Source organism: Chamaea fasciata, unplaced genomic scaffold (assembly GCF_029207755.1).
Source record: "Chamaea fasciata isolate MVZ Bird 193981 ecotype frontalis unplaced genomic scaffold, bChaFas1.0.hap1 SCAF_4, whole genome shotgun sequence".
Classification (NCBI taxonomy): Eukaryota; Metazoa; Chordata; class Aves; order Passeriformes; family Sylviidae; genus Chamaea; species Chamaea fasciata.
Genome location: NW_027094089.1, coordinates 139,405 through 155,935, shown reverse-complemented (window position 1 = coordinate 155,935; position 16,531 = coordinate 139,405). Strand labels below are relative to the sequence as shown.

General features: G+C 48.7%; 1 protein-coding gene across 1 annotated transcript; it reads left to right on the top strand.

Moving 5' to 3' along the window:
• Positions 1 to 8,279: 8,279 nt before the first annotated feature.
• LOC136288731 (nucleolar pre-ribosomal-associated protein 1-like) lies at positions 8,280 to 13,223 on the top strand. The gene is made up of 4 exons (XM_066182241.1): positions 8,280 to 8,442; positions 8,641 to 8,892; positions 10,372 to 10,511; positions 11,697 to 13,223. The coding sequence occupies exons 1-4, from the start codon at positions 8,280 to 8,282 to the stop codon at positions 11,769 to 11,771; spliced, it is 630 nt and encodes a 209-aa protein (XP_066038338.1). The 3' UTR covers positions 11,772 to 13,223.
• The last annotated feature ends 3,308 nt before the right edge of the window (positions 13,224 to 16,531 follow it).

Genomic DNA, 16,531 nt, shown 5'->3' with positions numbered 1-16,531 from the left:
AGAGGGAGGGCGAGGGCGGAGCAGCCCTGCCAGCGGCCGCGGCGGGAGCGGGTCCGGCGGGCGCGGGCGCTCGGGACGCGGGGGCGGCGGGGAGGGGACGGGAAGGGACGCGGGCTCCCGGCGGCGCCGTGCCGGGCGCTGCCCTCCGCGCACATCGCGCGGCCGGGCTGACTCAGAGCCGGCTGCACCTCGCCCGCCCTCCCCGGCTCTCCCCACCCCTCTCCGAGCAGTTCGCGCCTCCCTCTGCTCTAGAGGCTCCATCTCACCGTCTCCCCCCATCGTTCTCGCCTGGCAATGGTTGGAGGACTGTCACGGACTTGCGCACACCGCGACTCGTGACCGCGTTTCCCCGCTTGTGTTTTTCCCGAGGCAGGTGCCAGGTGCTCCCCATCACTCCCCGTCCCCCGCAGCCCAACTTCCCTGCCTTGCCTGCTCCAGGCGCCCTCGGCCCTCGTGCCCGACCCTGCCAAGTCTGCCGCTGCAACCCTTACACCTCGGCTCACGGGTCTCTGAGGGGACCCAGCTGGGACCTACGCCTGGCAGGATCTCTGGGTGAGGGATTTCAGTGGGCAAACAGCACTGACTCTTCCAGGCTGCAAAAGGACCTTCTCTCTTTCCTCACACCGGTGGCACCTCCTTGCCTCATCCCCGCAGCGTTCCGACTCCAGCGGGTCTTGAGTTTGAAGTGTGTAGGCTTGGCTTAAAACCTTCACTGCAAAGTGGGGAAACATCTTGAAGTTACTTTGAGAGAGTTCAAGTTGTTCCCTGTAATCTTTTGTGATACAGAAAAGTGAACCGGTGAGAAGTTCCAACAAATTGTCATTACTACCTGCTAAACTACCTTCAAATGTCATTTGGTGCTTCTTTTAAGGTATGAGGGACTCAAGGGGATAAATCAGGACACTCATTTCCCAGTTCCTGTAAGAGCTGTCCTCAGGAAAGAGAGCTTAGAACCAACTCTGGAAATGGGGAATGAAAGCATCTTTTCTTCCTGGGGCTGTGCTGGGGTGTAAAGTGGGTAAACATGAATATCCAACTGTTTACATCCTGCCATGCATGTTCACACTGATCTTTCTCCTGAAAAAAAAAAATCAACAAAACCCCATGAGTGAGTAGATGAAAGATGATGGAACTGTGAAAAACGAGATTTTTTTAAAATGTAAAATTTAAAAATAAATTTAATAAAGTTATAAGGGAGATTAAAAAAGCAAAATAGGGTTGGTTGGGTGACTTGGCACTCAGCTAAGTCTACACTTTGCTATATTAAAGTTATACTTTAGATACTTTTTTATTGCATTAGTTTGTTGAATATTCATTTTTTTATAAATTAGTTTTTATATTTTAGGAATTGTTTTGTATGGCTTTTTTGGGGGGTTGCTTTTTTAGAGTATGTGGTTTTTGTTTGTGTTTTTGTTATTACTTTTAATTTGGGCTTTGGTTTGTGCTTTTTTTAGATGGTAGATGTTTGATAGTTGGTATATTAATAGTAGAGGGGTTTTTTTGTATGTTTACTGGATGTTGTTTTGACCAAACAGACAGTTTAAGCAAATAGCAGAGTCTTTTTTATATGTTTATTGGATGTTATTTTGGCTAAATAGACAGTTTAAGCATACTATATTAGCGAATATTAATATGCTTAGTTTTCTTTACTAATAGAAGAAATAAAAGAAAAACTTATATTTTTACTACAACATTATTACTTATATAACATACATTTTGCGGAAAGCCAACCCTATAATATAGATTTCTAACAGGACCAAACTAATTGTGTTAAAACTATTCCTCTCCTCCTGTTCCAACTGAAGTTGGAATGCATCCAGATTTGAATTTCCAAAGTCTGGCCCCTCTATTCAGAGGTTACACTGAACTTTGACCAACTTGGTCTTCGTGTTTGAATCTGAATCCACTTTTATTCCTCACCTTGTCCCTTTTAACACCCAGAAAAACAACGGGGTATCACATATATCAGACTATGCCTCCGTAGTCTTGGGCAGCTGGTTTGATAACCAGGATGCCATGGCAGGGACAAACAGAATTTTGAGATTATGAGAAGATGGGATTAAACCTGTTTAGGGGAAGAGGACGTGCTGTGTCACATCTCAGCATCCCACATGACAACACAAAGTGACTCTGCAAGGCAAAGACTTAATTTTAACAGGTCTCATTGATACTAGGCAAGCCTGATTGTTATCTCAAAAAGCCATTGCCTAATGATTGGCCGTTAATGCCCGTCTCCCAGGCTCTTTCAGGGGTGGGTGGAAATAGTCAAAGCCTGCAAAGGACACTTAATGCAAATTGCTGCAGTCAAACCTTTTCTACTGTCTGTCCCCCGGTTTTGTGGGGGAAGATTCTCTTAACACAGCGGGGTTTTAAAATTCAAACAAATTTTGTGGGGGGTCATTGAAGCGCAATCAATGCAGAAGAATATAGACAGCATCCAAAATCACTGGGAAGTATCCCATTCTTGTGCTTGAAAGGCTTTGAATCAGAAGGTCTGCCAGGGCTGTTGCCTGATGAGTATTTGTGAATCTTCCCAGTGAGATAACGTAACTTTTTCTAGCCTGGTGATGCTGTAAGCAAAAGACCATCCCAAAGCGCAGGAATGAGCCTGGCATTCTTTTGGCAGTGTGCAAGTATAACCCGAAGGCAAAGGCAGTTTCCAAGTGGAATGACTGAACTGGGAGAGGTGTGAAATGCAGGTAACCTCCAGGGAGGTGAAGCGGGGAGGGCTGAAGGACAGCACAGCGCAAGAGGCAGCTGGGTGCTCCGGCTTGTACACATCTTCCAGGGAAGCCTTCCTGTGGAGAAGGAAAACTCACGGACACTGTGGCTGACAGGAACTGAAGACATGCTTTCAGTAGAATGGCACTGAGATATATGTATACACTTTCTTTTTCTTTTCCCGCTGAATGGGGGCTACTTTGCTATTCAACATTAACCTAAAAACCAAGTACCCTAAAATATAAAAAGTATTTTTGCGAATCTCTGCTATCCCCCGTGATGGGTAGTGTGTGAATAGAAAACTTGGAGACAGTAGCATAAAACACAAAGGCAGGAAGGGAGTAAGTGTTTATCACGATGTGCAGAATGCACCTCTCTGCTACAGCCTTGAAAGCTGCTTCTACAAGCTGGCAATATTCAGTTGCTGGAAGACAATATAACTAATCCAGACATGTTCAGCATGTAGAATTCCAGAATCTCAGCCTTGTCCTTCCCTCACGAGCAACAGGAATTGGATTCATTTTTTCCCCAAAGAAAAAAATCACTTGAAAGTCTAGAAGTTAGAATCCAAGAAAGATATCACATCTGCTTCAGTGAGTTTCTCTCTTTTGAACTTGGGGAGGAATGATTTTACTGTGCCAGAAATGCAGGAATTGTGTTGTTACATGGAAGCTTTAAAAAAGCAAAGACAAAATTTGAGCACTTCACTTCTTTTTCTCCTTGATATTCATTTTCCCCTGAATTTCAGCCAAACTGCCAATTCAAAACTCATATCATTGCTTAGTGTATGGAAATTCCGATAAAATTAGTGTGTCAGTTAAGAAGAAAACAATGTGAAATAAAGAAAGTGAATGTGAAAATAGTAATTTGAAATAAAATAGTTCAGTTAGATGGTCTAAAATCTTCTATTAGTGAAAAAAAATCACTAGATCTAATGTAGAATAACAAGAGTTGTCAGAAAAATATCTCAGAAATACTTTTACACACACACACACACACACACATTCCTCTGTGTGTGTGTGTACACTTCTCCCCATCCTACTGCTTTTTCTTCCTGCTTTCTCCCCTGTAATTTTTTAAGAGCTGGTATTTGTCATTTTCATTCTATTCGCCCAGAATAAAATTTCCAAGAAGTTCCCTAATGTTCTTTTTGGCTTTTGAGAATTAAAACAAAGAAAAAAAAAAAAAAAAAAAAAAAAACCAACCAAAAAACCCCCCATAATTAAGAACAAAACCCCAGGCCTTTCCCACATTTTTAAAAGCTTTATATTCCTGCATTCTGACACAGACAGAATCCACAGGACAGTTCAAACAAGTGGGCTGTTATCCTCTCTCTGTTTCTATGGAAATGAGTGTCAGACCACTTAAAACAAAGCACATACCTTACAGTAATCACTACATTTTGATTATTTAAAATAACAGAGCGCAGTTTTCCCAATCCAACCTCTATTTCTATGGATACAAGCTAAAAATCGTTGTAGAGAAGCCTGTTCCATAGTTTTTTCCAATTCTGAATTTGTTTTGGATGCTGTAAGTTCTCACAAGGCGCTATGGATGATACGATCTAACAAGAGCTTCAAGTGTGCTGTAATTTGAACTGGAGAGGACCAATTCTGTGAGCCAGAGTTAGGAAACATTCTTGTGTGTGTAAATAGAAATTGGAATGAATACTGAGTGAAGTACTCCACCCAGCAGGTTTAGAAGGAGGGGAATGATTTGCTGTTTTCTGCTATTTTTTGACTTGCTTCAGAGAGAGTGAGCTGAGCTAAGCAAGTTCTGAGTTTGGTGATCATGAGCTGCTCCTTGGCCAAACTAGTCAAAACACCATAGAGACCCCCACCACTTCACGAGACAGAAGATGTGACCCATGAAGTTTGCAAAGCCAGTCTCCTCACGTTTCATTTGGAATGAAACCTCACTCCATTTCCTCAGGAGAGGCAGCAGAAGGTCCCCGCTCCCCACCCCCCTGAATGCTGCCAGTCTTGCTGGCACTTCTCCTGTACGCAGATTGTTTTTTCTAGCAGTGCACCTGGCACTTGTATAGACATGAAGTGAGAGGCATGTCCCATCTCAGAGAGCTTACTGCTGCAAACAAGAGAATGTCCCTGGTCACTTCCCGACATGATGTTTCAAAGACACACTAGGAAAGACTGTGTGTCCTGCCCCTCAGTTAGGAAGGACATTAGGCCACAGTTACTGGGTGGAGCACGGTCAGGGAAATCACCCTCTTTGTCAAAGTGCTTTACTACGGTTTTATGAGCCTGCCTCTGATGGGTCGTTATCATGACACTGTTCCCCTTCCGTAAGTATTTAAGACAAGATTTTCCAAAATGACCAATGACTACGTACTTGAAATTCAAGACAGAAGCTTTTCAAAGCCACAGAATCAATGTCAAAACACTGAAAAAACTGTGGCTTTTCCAAGAGCCTTGAAAAAATCGGGCTTCCAGATGTCTCAAGTTAGGTATGCAAAGGCATGCAAAACTGATGGTGTTTCAGAAAAGAATAGCCCGTATCAATATCTAATCAGTGAGAGTTAATAGTTTTGAGATCCAGACCTCAGGCTAATTCGACCTGAGCACAGTGAAATTAGAAGCATATAACAAAAATTTAAAATGATATTGCAGTGCTTATAAGTGCCTGCTTTTCCCATCAAGACTGTAAGGGCTCCCTGGTAAATTCTGTGACTCAGTGACTTTGTCAAACTCAGACTGGGTGATGCTTGAAGATTATTCCATGTGTATAAGGTGGGAAGGATTTCAGTACACAGAAATACCCGAGAATCGCAGTAGATACTCAGAGGTGCTCTCAGCAAATGCCTCCTCTGGCTATGCACAGCCTGCTCATTGACACTTTTCTGTCCTCTTCCCTCTTTTTCTGGTCTTTCCACCCATCTTCAGCACCTGGGCATGCGGCCCAGTTCCAGAGTCTCACCATGCTCTGACTCAAACCCCTGATGCTCATAATGCCTGGTCGGCAGATCCTCCCATATCGACAGGCTCTAATATTCCTCGTGGGAGGAAGATAAATTGCCATTAGTCAGGCTTAAAATGCACTCCTTGCACTCCAGCTGAAATAACTACGGGATTGGAGGAGGAGGAAGAAGAGGAGGAGAGATGATTTTGTTTTACAGCATCTAGAGTAAAAAAAGTTGTGGTTTTACCTCAGCCTTGCCAGCCCACTCATCTCCTGGGTCCATACACGGACCTTGCACATACCCTGGACTCCTCGATGCCGAACTCCTGGAATTCAAGCTCTGCAATGACTGTGTCCAAGTGTGTGAGCTAGCACTGGGCTGATCCCAGCAAGGATCATGGAGGTGCAGGGCACAGGGCATTTGGACATGTGATGACAAAGAAGAGATAGTGTTGGGAGCATTCCCTTCTTGGGAGGCTGTGCCGAGGAGGTGGTCCTGTCAGCCCATCCCTGGGCAGCGTCACCCTCTCTCCTTCTGTCATCCCATGCCTCAGGGTGCCAAAGGCTGGAAAGCAGGAAGATTTGACAAAGAGCTCTATATCACACATGAAATTTGGGGAAAAACTGAAGGAAACTTTTCTGTGTAATAGTTGTGTAAACTGAGAGCGAACACTGAGAGCTACAGTTTTAAGGTGCGATTTTGGATTAAATGTATTCCCTCTGAATGCTTTCTATACTTAATTTATACATAAAAAGAAACATTTATTTTAAGACACTAATGCGTTTCTTACCAAAGGAGTGAAGGGTGGGAGATTGCAACTCACAGATGAAGTGAAGTGAAACCACCACAGGGGTTACTGTAACTGTAAGTGGGGTATCCCAACAGCAGGACAGGTTTGGGCTGGGATTAGCATGGGCTGTATAGCTGGGGTCATGCAAAGGTCTGTCTGCAGCCCTTCTCATAGTCCCTCATCTGCAGGGAGAGGCTGTAGGCCTGGAGATCAGGCTGAGTTTGGGAAGGGTCAGGAGGACGCCGTTACGGAGTGATGTAAATGCGTATCAAGAGACTTGAGGGGTGGCAATGTCAGCTATAGAACAGCAAGGATCCATGGCTAACGGCTGGAGATAGGGGCTGCCTGAGAAGGACGGGAGTGCTTAAGGCTGAAATCAGAAGAGAAACCTCGGTGAAGATTTTGTGTTAGAAATGGTCTCATCTGCCAAATCAGATATTTGTCTTCAGGATTGCACGAGTAAGGAATCCCAGAGCAAAGAAAAAGGTTCAGGTTTGGGAGCAAAGGCAAGTTGGGCAGGACTGCGGGGCTGGGGCTTGGCTGTTTACCTTCTGTTCAGGACAGTAAAGGCCTCAGAGGACATAACTGAGGCAGGAAAGCGTCGCTTGGCTCAGTTAGTCTTGTATCTAGAACTGTTCCTTGAACAAGGGGGGGAGCTGAGGTTCATGCAAGGGACCAGGAATTGCTTTTTAGCCTTGAAAATGCCAGAGGGGTGTGTGTAACTTGGATATGATGATAAGTTCATCTGGCAAGAATCACAGAATATTTTGATTTACTGAAAAACCGGGCAGCTCAGAAGTTACTACTCGACTCATTGCTGCTCCCATCTGTTGCACACGTAAGCACAGCAGAACAGATGATTTTTTTCTGAGCCTGAGGTCTTCGACTGACCCTCCGTAAATGCGTCTTGCCAAAAAGCAGACTCGGGGGAGGAAAGTTGTCAGATATAATAGAGAAAGAAAAGGACACAGGCTTCAAAGTCCACTCCAGCAGAACATGGAAGTGACCTGGCTGGAAATGAAACCCGTAGTCTGCTTCCCCAGCCTCCTGGAAGCCTCTAACAGCTCCACAGGCAGTGAGGGGAGAGAATAATTGAACTTCAAGTTGAAATAAAAATAATTTTCAGTAGCATTCTGCAGTACTTTTAAAATACTAGAACCATGAAATATGGTGTGATGATAACTATCAGGCTTGTAAGCCTGGTAACTAGGACTTTTACCTTGAAGATCTCAGTATGGGTACTTTAAGCCTTTTAAAACAGAGTTAAATCAATTTTTTTTTCCCCTAGTTCTGCTAGCACTAGCCTTTCTTTTCACCCCCTCAAAAACAGAGCAACTCCCTCTTGAGGATGTTATTTACTTTCCATATTATGTGCTTACCGATTTCTGGAATTGCCAATGTATTTGGATACCTGCATAAATTTAAGTTTCAAGAAAACTGTAAGGCTGAAACAAAAGAGAGAGACCGCTGCAGATGGGATACTGGGAAGGAATTCTCGTCTGTGAGGGTGCTGAGGCCCTGGCACAGGGCCCAGAGAAGCTGTGGCTGCCCCGGATCCCTGTGGCCTGACTGAACTAGAGGTAAAGCCGCCTGGGTGTCCTGCCCACGGCAGGGGGTGGGAAGGGATGGTGGAACGAGATTGAGGTGAATGTTTTGAGATTAATTCGTGGGTTTTTTAATAATATACTTTATAAGCCTGTGTAGTAGATATTTTAGAGTTAGTTTGTGTTTTACTGGATAACATCACTTTCTTAAGCGTAAAGGAATGCGGGGTTCCTGGAAGACATTCCTCTGCCGAGAGGGACGATAATCACCCAGCGCGGAGAGAAAGGAGGGTGTGACCCCTGGCTGATGGAGCTGAGCACCGCCATCAGCCACCGTCAGCCGAGTGCTCAGCGCCCCACAGCCATCATCCCGACTGTCGTCAAGGACATACATCTCAATACCCGGTTCCAGCAAACCCGGACAAAAGCTTCTGTCTCCCCGGAAAAAACTATTCACCTGACTTGCAACCGTAAAAGACCCTAGATGAATATGAATCAAGAATCATACACACAAAGAACCCATGACGTAATCGGTTGCCCAAGCCCAAAAACTGTATAAAAACGGGCTCTGCACACTCTGAATTTGTGAACCGGAGGGGGACTCTGTGCCGTTCCATGGTAACTATTTTTAACTCTTTTTGCTCACCTGAGCACCGGTCGCTGGGCAGGCCCGACAACTCGGCCGGGGCGGGACCGCAGAAGCACCACCCTGCCCGGGCCGCGATATCTCCGGGCCGCTGCCGCTCCCGCTCCGCCCGCCCCTGCCTGCGGGAGCAGCGGCGATTCCGGGGTGCCGCCGTGCCGGCTCCGAACCGGGCATGGCCGGGAAGCGGAGCGGGGCGCCTGCGGCCCGCGGGACGAGGAGTTAGATGGCGCCCGCCTCACGGCGCTGCTGCGGGACCCCGCGGCCGCCGCCAAAGGTGAGGGGCTCTGCGTGGCGGGAAAGGCGCGCCCTGAGGCGGCCGCGCTGGACAAAGGCGGCCGCGCCGTCCCGGGCTGAGGCGGCCGCGCCGTCCCGGGCGGAGGGGGCCGCGCTGGACAAAGGCGGCCGCGCCGTCCCGGGCTGAGGCGGCTGCGCTGGACAAAGGCGGCCGCGCCGTCCCGGGCTGAGGCGGCTGCGCTGGACAAAGGCGGCCGCGCCGTCCCGGGCTGCGGGGGCCGCGCCGTCCCGGGCGGAGGCGGCCGCGCCGCGCCGCGCCGTCCCGGGCGGAGGCGGCCGCGCCGCGCCGCGCCGCGCCGTCCCGGGCGGAGGCGGCCGCGCCGCGCCGCGCCGCGCCGTCCCGGGCGGAGGCGGCCGCGCCGCGCCGCGCCGTCCCGGGCGGAGGCGGCCGCGCCGCGCCGCGCCGTCCCGGGCGGAGGCGGCCGCGCCGCGCCGCGCCGCGCCGTCCCGGGCGGAGGCGGCCGCGCCGCGCCGCGCCGCGCCGTCCCGGGCGGAGGCGGCCGCGCCGCGCCGTCCCGGGCGGAGGCGGCCGCGCCGCGCCGTCCCGGGCGGAGGCGGCCGCGCCGCGCCGTCCCGGGCGGAGGCGGCCGCGCCGCGCCGTCCCGGGCGGAGGCGGCCGCGCCGCGCCGTCCCGGGCGGAGGCGGCCGCGCCGCGCCGTCCCGGGCGGAGGCGGCCGCGCCGCGCCGTCCCGGGCGGAGGCGGCCGCGCCGCGCCGTCCCGGGCGGAGGCGGCCGCGCCGCGCCGCGCCGCGCCGTCCCGGGCGGAGGCGGCCGCGCCGCGCCGCGCCGCGCCGTCCCGGGCGGAGGCGGCCGCGCCGTCCCGGGCTGCGGGGGCCGCGCCGTCCCGGGCGGAGGCGGCCGCGCCGCGCCGCGCCGTCCCGGGCGGAGGCGGCCGCGCCGCGCCGCGCCGTCCCGGGCGGAGGCGGCCGCGCCGCGCCGCGCCGTCCCGGGCGGAGGCGGCCGCGCCGCGCCGCGCCGTCCCGGGCGGAGGCGGCCGCGCCGCGCCGCGCCGTCCCGGGCGGAGGCGGCCGCGCCGCGCCGCGCCGTCCCGGGCGGAGGCGGCCGCGCCGCGCCGCGCCGTCCCGGGCGGAGGCGGCCGCGCCGCGCCGCGCCGTCCCGGGCGGAGGCGGCTGCGCTGGGCAGAGGCGGCCGCGCCGCGCCGTCCCGGGCTGAGGCGGCCGCGCCGCGCCGTCCCGGGCTGAGGCGGCCGCGCCGCGCCGTCCCGGGCGGAGGCGGCTGCGCTGGGCAGAGGCGGCCGCGCCGTCCCGGGCGGAGGCGGCCGCGCCGTCCCGGGCGGAGGCGGCCGTCCCGGGGCACGTCGCAGGGGGTGGGTGGCACCGGTGGTGCTGCTGGCGGGGCTGGCGCATATGGCACCGCTCGGCCCCTCAGGGTCGCGGCCGGGCCGGAGCGGGCCCTGCACGGGGCGCCGGTGCCCCGGGTTGACGCTGCGCCTTTGCAGGGCTGGAGACGTTCGTGTCCGTCGCCAGGACGCTGCCATCGGCCCAAGTGTACGATGTCGTGGAGGGATACGTGAAAATTTCCATGGAGTGTGCTGAGATATTCAAGCTTCTCGATGGAGAAAGGAAGCCTGAAAGTGAAGTAAGTTGGACAGGGGGCTTGTAATTCAGGGACTGGCGGCTGCAGTCCCAACAATCCCACCCTGGAGAAGAAGCGACAAAAGGTTGCCAGAAAATGGTCACAGTGGCCAAGGCTGCCAGAGCTCCAGGAAGGTTTGGGCAGCGCTGTCAGGCGTGGGACTGTTGTAGTGGCTGTGCAGGACCAGGAGTTGGACTGGATGATCCTTGTGGGTCCAGCTCAAGATACTCTGTGGTTCTGTGAATAAATGCTTTGTGGTGTAGATAACTCTGATAATTGATTATGGCTTTGGTTTGGTTTTTTTCTTTTTTTTCTGGAAGTAGCAGTGGCAGAAGCACCTACCGAGTGGGAGATGCTCTTTTCAGTTCATAGATGTTCCTGGATTTAATGACACACACAGCCAATCGTCCCGTCCAAATCAAGCTGTTAAGGTTCTTTAAATGTTATCAAAAGATCTTTTAGGAAATAAGGGGATCAATAAAAGCAGTTAAGTAAGCAAAACAATAGTCTGGTGAAAGTAAATGTTCTTAGGTATCTCCCTGATATATCAGTATTTCTAGGAAGCCGCTGGTAAAGTTGACCTCATTTTTCTTATTTTAGCTGGACACAATTTATCCTCATCAGAATATGACGAATGAACAAAGAGTTCAATAATTTTTCACTCTGAATGCTGGTGCAGCATTGCTGACTGCTTACAACATAGTACTGTATTGTGTGGCTTTTTAACCATCGCCTGCTATTCTTTGTCTTCCAGTATCATTTTTATCTGTGTCGTGTTCAGTGACAGCCTTCCCTCAATATCCCGTTGCTCACAGGGGCTGGTGTTTGTAATGGGCGCAGCCCAGTGCTGTGTGGTTTCTGGATTCCTCTGCAGGGAAATAATTGCAAGACCGGAACAGCCCCAGTGTTTTTCTCGGGGACATTTTGTTTTTCGTCGTCCACTTAGGAGCAGCCGTCTCTTAAAGCAATGATTCCTTGAAAAACTACATGCTCTCCAAAGTGATCTTTTCCGAGAGGAAGCATTAATTTGGGAGAGAATCTAAAAGTTAATGTCACTTTCGTGTGTGGAAGCTTTCCTCTTGGGGTGGGGTTACCCTTTATCGATGGTGGTTATTACTATTTGCTCAGCTAATAATTTCAAGTCTTACCTGATATTGTCAGATACTAACATACTTTTTTATCCGGCAGATGCTGTTAGTCTTTCAAGCCCTAGAAGCCATTTTACTGAGGACAGCCAGCAACCGCTCACATTTGTGGGAATGAACATCGTCAGAAAGTTGATTCATTCCTATATGAGACTGGTCTATGCTGCTTTGTATTCTGAAAATCACAAGTAAGTCTTCTTGGTGCTCTGCTGGAGAATCTCTGTCAGTTGATCTGGAGGGACTGTACGGGACGTTTCAAAATTCATCTTGAGTTATTGCTAATAATCCACCTTTATTTAATAATCCTTTTCCACTTGTCATAAAATAATTGCCTGTGGAAGTCTTTGCAAAGTGAAAGCTCTGATGCATCATACAATCCAGTGCTGTAGGATAATTTCCTGAAGGTGTAGTTTTCATCGGTTGGGCCTGCCCTGGTGAGAGCTAACACTGGTGGTACCTTGAGTCCTCTTACTTTATTGCTGCTTGATTTGTGGGGTGGAATGTACTGCGTGGAACAGGGCTGGGCAGTCTTCCTGTGACAGCAAAAAGAGCTGCTCTTGAGTTCTTTGTTTTCCTGTATTTTTTTTGGAGTCAGGTTGCCATGTTTATAATAGATTTTTCTCTTTCAGACTGGCTTTTTCTGTAATTTTTTCAGTCTCCTAAAACTGAGGTCATTTTAGGTTGCTCAATAACTGTTGTTATTTAGTCCAGACCAAACAATTTCTCATGCTCCTGTGGATGGGGAAAAAAGTTGCAAATGCCAGAGACATTTCAGTACAGACCTGGGAGGAAGAGGGAAGCAGAGAAAAAATCAGACTGAAATTGACTTGGCCGAGGCAAATGACTCATCTTTCAGTCTTTGAGCAGAACTGGAAAACCTTTTCTCTGCTTGCCTAGTTCATAGGCACAGCTGTGCTTCCTGAGCTGTGCAGTTGATCTTATTGCAGCAGGCTTTTTAACCTGACAAAGAATCTCAAATGTGTAAACTGGAAACAAATTTTGAGGCTGTGCAAGATGTGCACTTCTGATGAAATGTTTAAAGATTGCAGGTTCTGGAGGAATCCTTCTAGAACCTGCACGGAGGGGGCTGCAGATTTCTGGTGGGAGATGCTCTGCATTTTCTGTGCAACCTCTTTGCTGTGCAGAGGGATTTTCTTTATTGCATGTCTAGATGGGATCTCTGCTTGAACCACACGGCTTTTTACAGATTGTCCATGACAGATGCACGATGGACAGGTTACAAATGTGTTCATGGTAGTGGCTGTTCAGATGATGGAGGTCTGCTGTCCTCTTATGTATTCCTGTTGAAATAAATGGCAGACCTCTATGAATTTAGGAGTTCATAGAATCATAATTAAGGCTTGCGTAGTCCAGCCCCACTGCCATGAACAGGTCATCTTAAAGTTGTTCGTTTTGGCACTTTCACCCTTTTAAACTACTTGATAAAGGGAATATCCAGCCTCACCTTATGGCCTAATTTTGGGGAAGAATATGAAAAGGCATTTCCTTCTCCCTTCCTCCCTCACCCCTCTTTCCCAGCTGCTGTTATTACTACCTAAAATAATTGCTTTGATTATTTAACTTCCCTTCTATTTTCTCTTGAAGTTTTAATCTGTTGGTTTGGTGATTAGTATAACCATGATCCTGGAAATAACCTGCAGGTTTTCCCTCTGCTTTGTCTTTTTAGGGTGAGCCAGGGGTGCCTTACACTGCTGTCAGCAATGGTGGCTCAGGGCCCGGGTTCAGCAAGGGATCTATATAGTCATTTCGATTTCAATGAAATACCTGCCTGGATTGTTGGAAAGAAGATGCAAGAAGGTAAATTAAGGTCCTGCATGCAATGAAATGCTATGCCATGGCTCCACCAGCATTTTTAGCTAACTGTTGGGAACAAACTGTTGCCAATGTTTGTTGTATTTTCATCTGCAAGAGCTTAACTCTCCCTTCCTGTCCTGTGTCAGGCTGAAGTCCTTGACTGTGCCTAACTGGACACATGAAAATGCCTTACGTGTTGCCAACGAGCTGTGGAGAAACATAAATGTACAGTTTCCGTGAACTGTCCTTCTGGTGTCTAAAACAGAGTGAAAGCGATAGTACACCCCTGGAAACTAGTCAGTCATTTTGTGGTTTGGTCCCACTGAAATAAATGGAAGTTGGAGAGGGGATATTGCTCAGTACTAATACAGGGTAATTGTGTTTGAAAGCATAAACAGAATAATCCAAATTATCTCTAACTGGAAATCCTTAAGAGGAATATGTGAGTGAGGGGAAGAAGTCACTCCTCTTTTTCCTGAAGAAACTATCTCTTGTTTCCTCCCTGTTTGCTAAAAATAGTCAGGATTGACACAAACCAGAACAAGAATATCTAAGTGTCATTCCAAATGCAAGTATAAAATTAATCCAGTATTGTTTGCAATGTTGACATATTGTTTCTAGATTTTAAAGATTACTTGCAGAGTGAATGTGTAAGTTTGTGTTAGGTTTGTGCCATGTGAGGTGAAAATTCAGACGTTTTCTTTATTAAGCAGTCAAATGGAAGGCAAAAAACCAAACATCCCTTTTTCCCTGGAACCACCTTTTATAGTTCTGGAACTGTCAGATTCCTCGAGTTTTGACCTCACTGCAGGAGTTGTCTGCAGGAGTACCTCCACCCTTAATTTTGAGTGCTTGGGTGTAGTCTTTTGACCACAAGCTGCTCAAGTGCTCCAGTAAGGTACAAGGAAACAAGCATCCAAAAGGTCTTACTCTTGTACAGCTTTCCATGAAATTGTGTCACAGCTGGTTATCAGAGGTGAGTTTTTAACACAAAAATACCAGGCCCAAAGCTTCCAGCAAAATTTTGTTTGTTTCTATATTTCTTCTTTCAGCCTTTTCATGAGTCCCTGCTGCCTTATCTTTTGCATACACAGAATCATCTTTACATGCAGATTATTTTGCACAGCAGGTTTAAAAAAAATTGTAAACCGTGGGGGGACTCTGTCAGGGAGTGTAGTGATAGGATGAGGGATGAGGTTTTTTTTAAAAGAGGGTGTATTTACATAGGATATTGGGGGGAGATTCTTGGCCATGAGGGTGGTGAGACGCTGTCCAGCACAGGTTGCCCAGAGAAGCTGTCACTGCCCTGTCCCTGGAAGTGTCCAAGGTCAGGTTGGACAGGGCTTGGAGCACCCTGGGATAGTGGAAGCCATCTCTGCCCATGGCAGGAGGTGAATGAGGTGATCCTTAGGATCCTTTCCAACTCGAACCATTCTGTGATCCGTTGTTCATATCCTGTGGTGCTGTTACAGGTCAGGGTGTCGCTGCTTCCACTGTGCCTGAGTTGGTAGTTTTATACTTGCCCCTTTTAATGGGCATTTTTGTGACCTGACCAAGCAGGGCACAAGTGAGGAGGTTCAGTGACGCAGGGTTTGGCATGAAACTGCTGTTAATGTTTCCTTTTTCTTTAGATCTGTGGCCTGGTCTCATATCTCTGGAATTGAAGAGCACGTGAACTAGCACATTTTCCTTTTTAGGTAAAAGTGATCTGCTTCATGCCAGAAGCGTTTTAGCTGAATACACTGTGGATGTATTGCATGTAAATGTGGCTCTGTGGCTGCATGCAGCATGTTTACAGAAGTTGTTTCATTTACCCATTTGTGGCACTGGTACAGGTAATCAGCAGTTGCAGTATTGATTCTGCAGTTGGGTACCGCCTGTGTGCTGACAGCTTTTTTTTTAATTTTATATTTACATTTTTATGTTTCCAGGGGAGAACAGATGCCCGCATGGCCTGTATTCAGTTTGCTCTCTCCTTTCTCATTGCTGGTGGCAATGCAGTCTTGGCACAGGTGCTGGAATTAAAAGGTACTTCATAATTGCATTTGGGTTTTTGTTTTCTAAGGCACGGTCATTTACATGACCTAATTAAAATGCAAACCAGGTAGAGAGCACTAATGGGGCAGCAAAATGTCAGCACTGACAGTCCAAGGCTTGGAAACCAGTGGGGCAGCTAGGTTCTGTAGGACTGCAGCTGTAGTTCCTCAGCATTCTGTGGTCATCATGCTGTCACTTACTCCCAGTTCACCTTTAACAGCTTTATTTGCATTGTGGCCTCTAGAGAATTCCTTTCTAATGGGAGCTGAGACTCAGGCAAACAAAGTTTATTTGTGGCATTCATCCAGTTCTTTCTAGCTCCCTGAGGGAGATGAAGTTAACAGGGAAGAGTTAGGTGCTGATTGTTTTGGTCCATGTGCTTTGCTTGCTTTCATTAATGGCTGGATAACAAGTAGCTTTTATGCCTCCTCCTGTTACAACTGAAACCTGAGATGGCTTTTCCTAGGAAGTGAACAGTTGCATTAAGTGCTACTGCTGTTTCTCTCAGACAGGTATTTGTTGTCTGCCTCTTGCCAAAAGCTTACGCTCACAAGTCTTATTTTGAAAGGGGAAAGGGAAAGAGAGAAATTTTTAAGTGAAATAATAAATTTGCCACAAACTGTAGTGTACTGTCTCGTGCACTTCCCCAGCCAAACCTACCTGACATTAGCTAAAAGTAGCGCGCCCAGAAATCGGCAGCACGACCATATCCTTTCCTTCGCTTTTTCCTGTTGTTCAGCCCTGCACTGAACAGCAGTGGGACTGGTGGGGTTCTTACAGGGAGTATTCAGATGCTCAGGTTGTGCTTTATATGTGTGAGCACTTGTGAGTCAAATTAGAAACGGCAGCTCTCGATCTAAGCACCGAATAAGTGGATTTAGTTTTGAAAGTATTCATACAGGAAGGTGTGGGGAAGGAAACTGGGGATTCCGTGGGTGTTTTTCTCATTCCTGTTGGGAAGACGGCAGGTCATTTCCTAGGCAAGCGTGCTGGAAATAAAGTTGCTAATGCTTGTGCTGGGTAATG

What these genes read in the sequence shown, in the direction of transcription:
- LOC136288731 (XM_066182241.1), top strand. Translation starts at nt 8,280, where the DNA reads ATGGAGCTGAGCACCGCCATCAGCCACCGTCAGCCGAGTGCTCAGCGC. An exon ending in CCCCGCGGCCGCCGCCAAAG is followed by an intron (nt 8,893 to 10,371) that starts GTGAGGGGCTCT and finishes GCGCCTTTGCAG; the next exon opens with GGCTGGAGACGTTCGTGTCC. An exon ending in AAAGGAAGCCTGAAAGTGAA is followed by an intron (nt 10,512 to 11,696) that starts GTAAGTTGGACA and finishes TTTATCCGGCAG; the next exon opens with ATGCTGTTAGTCTTTCAAGC.